This window comes from Myotis brandtii, unplaced genomic scaffold (assembly GCF_000412655.1).
Source record: "Myotis brandtii unplaced genomic scaffold, ASM41265v1 scaffold679, whole genome shotgun sequence".
Taxonomy (NCBI): Eukaryota; Metazoa; Chordata; class Mammalia; order Chiroptera; family Vespertilionidae; genus Myotis; species Myotis brandtii.
In genome coordinates, this window is record NW_005370653.1 from 756626 (window position 1) to 767245 (window position 10620).

General features: G+C 53.6%; 1 protein-coding gene across 1 annotated transcript in view; it reads right to left on the minus strand.

The window, feature by feature from the left end:
* GPR137B (G protein-coupled receptor 137B) overlaps window positions 1-10620 on the minus strand; it is a 12354-nt gene that overhangs the window by 1351 nt on the left and 383 nt on the right. The window contains exons 2-6 of the mRNA XM_005881353.2: window positions 6456-6505; window positions 4273-4495; window positions 3094-3243; window positions 1458-1586; window positions 37-161 (exon numbers count right to left, since the gene is read on the minus strand). Of these exons, the coding sequence (XP_005881415.2) occupies window positions 37-161; window positions 1458-1586; window positions 3094-3243; window positions 4273-4495; window positions 6456-6505 (677 nt within the window). The remainder of the gene's footprint in view (window positions 1-36; window positions 162-1457; window positions 1587-3093; window positions 3244-4272; window positions 4496-6455; window positions 6506-10620) is intronic.

Genomic DNA, 10620 nt, shown 5'->3' on the forward strand with positions numbered 1-10620 from the left:
CCAACAGACTCTTTCCCCAGCCTGAGCGAGGCTCACCTTCCGTGAAGTCCCTGAGGGGCGACGTTCCAGGCGAGGTCGTCGTCGCTGTCGTATCTGCGAGGGTTGTCGAAGAAGTAGGACCTGGGGCTGAACCCGTGGCTGGGGACCATGCCCGGACTGGTCTGGAAAGACAGTGACTGGTCAGCACGCCTCGGACACGAGGCCCGCGGGCAAAGGAAGGGGAAGCAGGCCTCCTGCGGGAGACAGGAGGGTTCTTCTCTTCCGGGCAGAGGCCCCCCTAATTCTGCTGCAGAGCGTGTCTCCTGCTTTTATTTTGAAGAGGTTCTCTTCCTTTTACCACATGGACATCTTGCAGAGTTCTGCTTACAACCGTGACGTATCGCAGTCTGAACCCCGAGACAAAAAACCAGACAACGCCCAGATGAGCCAAGCGAGATGGTCCCAAATTGGATATAAACCTGTATAATAATAATGTGGGCATTCCCAGCAATTTAAAAGAATGACATTAGCCCGGCCAGCATGGCTCAGCGGTTGAGTGTCAATCTATAAACCAGGAGGTCACAGTTCCGATTCCCGGTCAGGGCACGTGCCCGGGTTGCAGGCTCGATCCCCAGTGTGGGGCGTGCAGGAGGCAGCCGATCCATGGTTCTCTCTCATCACTGATGTTTCTCTCTCTCTCTCCCTCTCCTTCCTTTCTAAAATCAGTAAAAAAACATATTTTTAAAAAAATTAAAACATAAAAGTCAACCAACAGAGTCTGAAACAAAGTTGTTATGGGATGGTCTCTTTCTGGCGTTTCTTTGTCTGGTTTCGGTATGAGGGCAACACTGGCCTCACAAAACGCGCGTGGGAGCCTTCCCTTCAGGGGCCTTGGGAATCAAGGGTCCAAAAGGCTCCGTGAAACACGGCGACGTTCCACATCACAACAGGCTGAAGGCGGCTTTCGATGGACAAGCTGAGAAAAAAGGCTCACGGTCCGCCTGTGCTTAGAACGGGGCGCTATTTCCTGCCAATACCAAGCGGTTTCCTCTACTCCAGTGGTTCTCGACCTTCTGGCCCTTTAAATACAGCTCCTCATGTTGTGACCCAACCATAAAATTATTTTCGTTGCTACTTCATCACTGCAATGTTGCTACTGTTATGAATCGTAATGTAAATATCTGATATGCAGGATGGTCTTAGGCGACCCCTGTGAAAGCCTTAAAGAACCAAAAGCCTTAAAGAACCCTCAGACCATACACTGTATACTTTTCTTATTTTTTCCCCCCATTGATTTTTAGAGATAGTAGAAGAGAGAAGGAAAGAGAGAGAGAAACATCGATGTGAGAGAAACACATCGATTGGTTGCCTCCTGCAGGAGCCTGGACCAGGGCCCGGGGCCAGGGAGGAGCCTGCAACCGAGGTTCGACCGCCAAAGGGGTCTCGACCCACAGGTTGAGAACCGCTGCTCTACTCACCAGGTCCTTGGCAGGGTTTCGGACTCGGAAGAAGTAAACGACCAGGGAGGTGGGCAAGAGCTCCCACACGAAGAGGACCACCCCGAACACCACGTACCCCGCGTCTCCCAGCTGGTTCTTCAGATCCGCCTGTGGAGGGAGGGAGGAGTGCAGCCAGGGGCCGAGGAAATAGGCAAGACAGACAGTGCACCCAAATCAGCTGCAAAAGGCCCATCCTGTTCCTTCTCTCTCCCGTCGCATCGAAGCGCGGCAGCCAAACCTAACCGCCCGCTCGCTCTTCAGAAACTGTGCATCTCGCATTCCATCTATAGCATGTCTCAACGGCACCGTGTTCTTTTTCCGTCCACACGAATGACATGTGCACACGTGGCCACATGTTTTGTTCCTAGATTCTACGGGCTGCAACACACAGTATCTATAAATAAATATCCTCTAAAAGCTGCAGAATGTAAAGAATTGTGGTCATATTTTATATCTCTTATGTAAGCTCGCCTGGCTGTGGTGACTCAGTGGTTCAGCATCGTCCCATGGACCAAGAGGTCCTGGGTTCGATTCCCAGTCGGGGCACATGCCCAGGATGTGGCCTCAATCCCCACCAGTGTGGGTGCAGGAGGCAGCTGATCAATGATTCTCTCTCATCACTGATGTTTCTCTCTCTCTCCCCCTTCCTCTCTGAAATCAATAATAAAGTATATATATTTCTTTACTGCGATGGCTTCTCTGTGTGTTTCTCTTCCTCAGAGGCCGACAACTCCTGGAGGCAGGGAGGGAGGGAGGGAGTCTGTTCTCTCATATCCCCAGCTCTGTCTGGGGCCGGAGAAGCAATATGTGTCAGGTGAGAAAATGCAAACTCATTCTCGCTTTTTCTGAGCTTTTGTGAACAAGGATGCCAGATGACATCTCACAACCTTTGTTCATCTGCTTTATAATTTATGCATTTCCAGAATAGATTACACAGAGAGAGAGAGAAAAACACAGTGAGACCACTGGTAATGAGCTTTCTCGAACACCTGAATGTCCTCAGTCCCCTTCGTCTTGATTTCCTCAAACGCTATTGGTACTCGTGCGCCATTAAAAAAAAGTCTAGCCCTAACCGGTTTGGCTCAGTGGATAGAGCGTCGGCCTGCGGACTGAAGGGTTCCAGGTTCGATTCCGGTCAAGGGCATGTACCTTGGTTGCGGGGACATCCCCAGTAGGGAATGTGCAGGAAGCAGCTGATCGATGTTTCTCTCTGATCGATGTTTCTAACTCTCTATCCCTCTCCCTTCTTCTCTGTAAAAAAAATCAGTAAATATATATATATTTTTAAAAGTCTAACTTTGTAATTTCATGTATTTTCAAAACCTAAATATAACTGGTTTTACCTGTGCAAATTTCACCCTGCAGTAAGACCATTTCCATTTCTACGGAAGCACTTGAACTGTAAGGAGAAAGGGCGTGTGTGTGTGTGTGTGTGTGTGTGTGTGCGCGCGCGTGTGCTGGTTTTCCAGGTACTACAATCCCGTTTTACAGATGAGGATGCGGTTCCCACACAGGCGACTCTCAAGGTCACCCAGATGTTTAAGCAGCAAAAGCAAAGAACTTCACAATCTGCTACGTGGGATGCCGCCGGGGACGCCCCGTCGCGCCCACTGACCTGGTCGGACACGTTGTACCAGTCGTAATCGAAGGAATGCATGTTCTTGCTCTGAGAAAAGGATAAGATGAACAGGTTGTAGCAGGCGCGGGAGGCGTACAGCAGGACGACGGTCACGCCGACGGCGGTCACCTGGCACACGGAGGAGCCCTGCAAAGCGGGAGCCGTGAGGGGCGCGCCCACTCCAGGTGCAGACACCAGCCTCCTCCCCGACCCCTCCACCCTCAGGCCGCAGACCCTGCCCCGACCTCGCGTCCCACAGCCCTTCCTAAAAGCTCCGGTGAGCTGCACACAGACGCTGCGAAGCCTGGGAGTGGATGTGCAGGTGCCTTCAGCAGGTTAAAACCTGGGCCATTTGCCAGAACAAGAAAGGCAGGCGGCTGGTTGACCGTCTCTTTGTGCTTCCATGTCTCTGGGTCTGTTTTTGTTCATCAGTTTATTTTGTTCCTTAGATTCCACATGGGAGTGAGATCATGTGGTGCTTGTCTTTCTCTGACTGGCTTATTTCGCTTAGCATAATAGCTCAGAGGGAAGGCAGGGTGGGTGGTTGGGAAGAGACCAACCAATGAACTTCTATGCATATATGCATAACCCGTGGACACAGACAATGGGGTGGTGAAGGCCTGGGGGAGGGTGGGAATGGGCTGGAAGAGGTCAGTGGGGGGAAAAGGAGGATCCATGTAAAACTTTCAACAATAAATATGAAAAAAAAAAAAAGGCCCGGCTGGCATGGTTCAGTGGTTGAGCGTCGACCTATGAACCAGGAGGTCACGGTTCGATTCCCGGTCAGGGAACATGCCGGGTTGCAGGCTCGATCCCCAGTGAGGGGCGTGCAGGAGGCAGCCCACCCATGATTCTCTCTCATCATTGATGTTTCTCTCCCTCTCCCTCTCTCTCTAAAATCAATAAAAAGGTATTTTTAAAAATAAATAAATGAAGTAAAACGGTAGTTACAACCAGGGCACCTCCAGGCCAGGAGTTCATCCTGCACGCCCCGCTGCCCCGAGCCCCCCACACGGAACGCGTCTCGCACACCAAGTTCAGCGGCCTCCGTCCCTCCCGTCTGGGCCGCGGCGGCGCGTGGCTAATCATTGGCAGGTCAGGTGTGAAGAGCACCGACCGGGCTGCTATTTTTAGACCCGGAAGAAGGACAGCTCTTGGGCCCGTCTGCACCCTCACCTTGGACTCCAAGTAGATGTTGGCCAAGGACATCTTAGAGATCTTGTAGAGGCAGACGGAGAGGGAGACGGCGCACAGCACGAAGAGGGTGTCGTTGATGGCCACGCGCACGGAGACGATGGCCTTCCTCTCCCAGGTCCCCGTCTTCACCAGCACCGCGCAGGTGAGGTTCACCAGCAGGAACACCAGGCTGATGAGCAGCGAGGCCAGGTACAGGGGCAGCCTGGGAGGGGGAGAGGTTAGGGCACCACAGCTGCCCAGTCTGGGCCAATCTGGAAGAACACTGGTATTTTTATGGTGGAGCAGGACGTGCCAACGTTAACCAACACTTCCGTCTGTTTGTGTTTTAATCCTCCCCCGAGGATATTTTCCCACTGATATTTAGAGAGGAAGGGAGAGGGAGAGACAAGAGTGAAACATCAATGTAAGAGAAACACATCGATTGGTTGCCTCCTGCACATGCCCCCGACCAGGGCCCGGGCAGGGGGGGAGCCTGCAACCGAGGTCCCTTCCCTTTTTTTTTTAAAATATATTTTTTTTATTTTTTTTTTTTTTTTACAGAGAGGAAGGGAGAGGGATAGAGAGTTAGAAACATCCATGAGAGAGAAACACATTGATTGGTTGCCTCCTGCACATGCCCCCGACCAGGGCCCGGGCAGGGGGGGAGCCTGCAACCGAGGTCCCTTCCCTTTTTTTTTTAAAATATATTTTTTTTATTTTTTTTTTTTTTTTACAGAGAGGAAGGGAGAGGGATAGAGAGTTAGAAACATCCATGAGAGAGAAACACATTGATTGGTTGCCTCCTGCACATGCCCCCGACCAGGGCCCGGGCAGGGGAGGAGCCTGCAACCGAGGTACGTGCCCTTGACTGGACTCGACCCCTTTGGTCCGCAGGTTGATGTTCTATCCACTGAGCCAAACCAACTAGGGCTTTTTTGTTAGTTTGTTTATTTTAATATATTTTTATTGATTTCAGAGAAGAAAGGAGAGGGAGAGAGAGAGAGAAACATCAACGATGAGAGAAAAATCACTGACTGGCTGCCTCCTGCACGCCCCACACTGGGGATGGAGCTTGCAACCCGGGCATGTGCCCTGACCAGGAATCGAACTGTGACCTCCTGCTTCATAGGTCAATGCTCAACCACTGAGCCGGGCGACAAACACTTCGGTGGTGGGCTCTGGAGGCGGGCGGTCCAGGACTCGAATCACAGGCTGTGCCCTTAGGAAGGTGCCCGAGCTCTGGAGCCCCACGCCCGGCCCCGGGTAGCCTGAGGACCGAATGCCACGGACATCGCCGTGAACGAGGACTCGCCCAGAGCCTCGGTGTCATCAACTGGAAACACCAAATAACAGCGACTCCCGTCGGCTGTGGCCTCTCTCCTCACCCAGAGCCTCTCCTTTCACCAACAGCAAATTCTAGAAAACGGCTTCCTCCATGGGGTCCACGGTCCCCTGCCAACCCCAACCTCTCAGGCCCCACGACCGACTCGCCAGCTCAAGGGTGTAACCCTCGCGGCACCATCTCCCCAACCTGAGCTCCCGCCGCCTCCTGCTCCGAGCCGTCCCTGGGGAGCCCCTGCTTCCTCTTCCTCTTCTTGCCACAAAGTGACGAAGGCACCGAGCTCCCCCGCACCCCCTCTTCCTGTGGCCATGGCTCCTGTATGACCAGGTCATCTCTGTCCTGGTCCAGACCATGTGCCAACTAGCAGGCCATCGCGGTGGCCACGGCCAAGCTTAGCTCCTAATGCTCCTCCTCCAGTTCCCAATGACCACACTTCCACTGTCATTTCCAACGTAAGATTTCAGACTCTTGACTGGAGATTTCTATCACACACATACACTCACATATACACACTCCTACCCACATACATACTCACACACTCACATTCACATATGCACTCACATGTACATTCACACATACATTCACACACATACACACACACTCACACACATACATTCACACACACACACATACACACTCATGCACACTTGCACATACACGCACACTTTCACACTCATACACTCACATACTCATGCACACTTATGCATACTCATGCACACTCATACACACCCACATACACACTCAGACACACTTGTGCACACTCACCCCAGGGACCTGCCACCTGTCCGGGCGGCCCCCGCGGAGCCGCTCACCTGCTCCCCCGGGAGCCCCCGGCACTTACCGGTACTTGAGTAACTCTGGAGAGTACTTCGACTTGGCCTTGAAGATCACCTGCAACGACAGGACACATGGCAGGCTGGGGACACATCAGCTGACACCACGGAGATGACACCGCCGCTCGGGACTCCCTCCCCCTCTGCACAGGCCCTGAATGTGGCGTTATTACACAGGCGGCGGGCGCACACTCCTCCTCTCATTCACAAACAACACCCGGCCCCATCTTGCCTGGTCTCCATACCCTTCTGCAACCGGTTTGCTAACCCATCGTGACATGCCTGCCACGTGTGGACGCCGAAACACAGCTCTAGGTCATGGTCCTCCCTGAGGCGTGGCGGCCCACCGTATACGGGCCACAGCTGTGTCCACCCACGGCACGGGGGCATCTAGAGGTGCCAAGAGTGTGGACGCTGGGGCTGCTCCCCTGGCTTCGCATCCTGGCCCCACCAATGCGCAGCTGTGTGGCTCTGGCACCATTACCTAACCTCTCTGTGCCTCTAGTCCCTCATCCATTGTTTGTTTTTGTTAATCTTCACCCGAGGATATTTTCTCATTGATTTTCAGAGAGAGTGGAATCTGTTTTTTTTTTCTCTTTCCTTTTTTTTGGGTTAATTTTCACCCGAGGATATTTTTCCATTGATTTTCAGAGAGAGTGGAAGGAAGGGGGAGAGCCAGAGAGAAACATCGATGTGAGAGAGACACATCGATTGGCTGCCTCCGACACCCGCCCTGACCAGGGCCAGGGATCAAGCCTGCAACCGAGGCACCTGCCCTTGACTGGGAATCGAACCCAGGACCCTTCAGTCTGCAGGTCGATGCTCTATCCACGGAGCCAAACCAGCTGTAAAAGGGGATGAGTAACAGTCCGGGTGGGATTTTGTGAGGATGAGGTGGACCGGCACCTGGGGACAGTGCGTGCCGCCCCTGCTGCTGCCAGTCATCGCGTGTGTGTTCTCAAACCACGATTCCCAGGGCACACACTGCTCAGCTGTGACACAGGCGCTTTCTCGAGCATAAAGGGAACCTCCAGAGCCCAAGGGTTAGGCACGCCTGACACATCTGCTCTTTTCTCCCGCGGTTCCTCTGTGCGCACTTCCTCCTGACAGATTGCAGAAGTTACGCAAACCTGCGGGCCTGGGGGCCTGTCACAGCCCACGGTGAGCAAGCACGGCTCTGGCCGGCTCAGTGTGACTCAGGGGTTGAGTGTCGACCTATGAATCAGGAGGTCACAGGTTTAATTCCTAGTCAGGGCACATGCCTGGGTTGCGGGCTCGATCCCAGTAGGGGGCGTGCAGGAGGCAGCCGATCCATGATTCTCTCTCATCATGGATGTTTCTCTCTCTCTCCCTCTCCCTTCCTTTCCTCTTCCTCTTCTTGCCCCAAAGTGATGAAGGCACCCGGGCTCCCCTGCACTCCCTCTTCCTGATGGCTCCTGTACAACCAGGTCATCTCTGTCCTCGTCCAGGCCACACGCCAACCAGCCGGCCATCGCTGTCACCACGGCCACGGCCACACTTAGCTCCTAATGCTCCTCCTCCAGTTCCCAACCCTATATAATAAAAGGCTAATACGCAAATCGACCAAACGGTGGAACGACCAGTCGCTATGACGCGCACTGACCACCAGGGGGCAGACACTCAACGCAGGAGCTGCCCCCTGATGGTCAGTGTGCTCCCACAGGGGGAGTGCTGCTCAGCCAGAAGCTGGGCTCACCACTGACAAGTGCAGCAGTGGTGGTGGGAGCCTCTCCCACCTCCGCAGCAGTCGGACATCCCCCGAAGGCTCCTGGACTGCGAGAGGGTGCAGGCTGGGCTGAGGGACGCCCCCCCCACCCCAAGTGCATGAATTTCGTGCACCAGGCCTCTAGTAAAAATATATCTTTTTAAAAAGTAATATTTGGAGAGATCATACACATTTATTCAAGGACTGGAAAATACACTGATACGCAGGACTAATAAGGCTTTGGTGTAGATCCATTCTGATATAATAGCTACTAAAAACAGTACAGATGCTATTTCCTCCAATTTTTAGTCAGGGACTTTCACTGCACCAGTGAAATCTATCCTTTTTCTTTCTTTTCTTTTTAATTAAAAAAATATTTTTACTCATTTCAGAGAGGAAGGGAGAGGGAGAGAGAGAGAGAGAAACATCAATGATGAGAGAGAATCATTGATCAGCTGCCTCCTGTGTACACCCTACTGGAGTGAGTACCTTGCCTTCCATAAAGAGGGCCTCTGAGCATCGTATCTCTTTCCTGTGGTCAATGGTGTGAGGTTCAACAACCCATCCCTCGGGACCCCAGGCACCTGGTGGAGCAGCTCAGCCACTTGCTGCAGACCCTCAGGGACCGTCTGGAGAGCCTCGAGCACCAGCTCCGAGGGAACGTGTCTACCGCCGCGTCTCTCTCCACACCAGCCTCCCAAAACAGAACAAATCCTCATCTGTAACAGGGTGGCTTCCTCCGGGAAGCCTTCCCAGACCACGCCACCCATCACCCACTCGGGCTGAGGCTGGGTGCACCACCTGTGTCCTCACAGAGCATCTCTGCACAACTGTCAGTCTCTCCACTTAGAAGCTTCCTTAGGACAGAAGCCACCAATGTCTTTCCAGGACTTGCCTGGACATCCCAAACTACCTTTCTGTTTTCTCATCCTGAAGGAATGTCGTTTGTCACCAGAGGCCTGGGCTGTGACGAATGTTGCTTCCATAAAGAGGGCCTCTGAGCATCGTCTCTCTCTTTCCTGTGGTCAATGGTGTGAGGTTCAACAACCCATCCCTCCCTTTGGAGGTCATCTCTCTCTCAATCTATTTTTTTATTGATTTCAGAGGGGGAGGGAAAGAGACAGAAATATCGACAATGAGAGAGAATTGATGACTGGCTGCCTCCTGCACGCCCTGTCATCCCCCTCTCAGCGCCCTGGTTCTGCGATGGCCCCTCACCCCACCCCCCCAGCCCCCCTTGTGGATCGAGACCACAGCCTGGGCATGTGCCCCGACCGGGAATTGAACCGTGACCTCCTGGTTCATAGGTCGACGCTCAGCCACTGAGCCACGCCGGCTGTCCCGTGAGACAGCTCTCAAATTACCCTCGGCAGGGGGCATGCTGGGTGCCCTGCCCTGGGGCAGAGTCCTGGTGAAAACGGACATTTTCGTGCCTGGAAATCACCTGAGAAGCAGAGGCGGCGAGGATGTGGCCGTGGCCATGTTATTAAACTTTATGCAACGCTAAACACAAGTGTTTGCAAAGTACTTTACAAAGACTCCACTTTCGTTAACTCCACGGCGACAGCGGCCAAGCCCATCCGCATTAGCTTATTATTATTATTATTATTATTAGCATCCCCCATTAGCTCATTAACAACGCTCCCCATAAAATGACTCCTGTAAAAGCACCCCAGTCCATGTCCGGGCGCACGCGTGGGCCTGACCCCGGCTGCAGCAGCTCGGGGGGGCCAGGCGTGGCACTTTGGGGAGGGAGTTAGCAAGTCCTAGCTGGGGGGGGGGGGCTCCTGGGCTGGAGGCTCTGAATGTCCCATCCAAACAAGGACCGCCCCTCCCACCTGCTATCACTCAAAAAAGCCAGTCTGGCCCTAGCCGGTTTAGCTCAGTGGGTAGAGCCTGCAGACCAAAGGGACCAGGGTTCGATTCGGTGAAGGGCCCCAACCTCGGTTGCAGGCTCCTTCCCTCTTCCGCCCCCCTTACCCCCCGCCCCGCAGGAGGCAACCAATCCATGTGCTTCTCTCACATTAATATTTCTGTCTTTCCCTTTCTCTTCCACTCTCTCTAAAAATCAATGGAAAAATATCCTCAGGTGAGGATTGGAAAAAAAAAAAAAAAAAAGGCATGCAGGTGACCTTTCCAGGCTGGGGTCAGAGGTCGGCGGAGAAATTCTAGAGTCCAGTCCTCCAGTGCCTGCCATCGGTACGGACTCTGGCTTGTGCAAGAAGATGCTGCCCACGTCCTGCGTGGAGAGGGCCCCACCCCCATCGGACAGTGCCTCGCTGGGAGCAGAGACTCACAGGCGGCCTCCAGCCCGCGCCGGTCTCCTCCACCTCTTTCGGGGAGGGGCGCGCATCACCTGAGAGAGACAGGCCAGCAGGCAGGTAGAAGAGGCTCAGACGCCCCAGAACCAGTGCCTTTGCCCCCCTTCTCAGCGCCCTGGTTCTGCG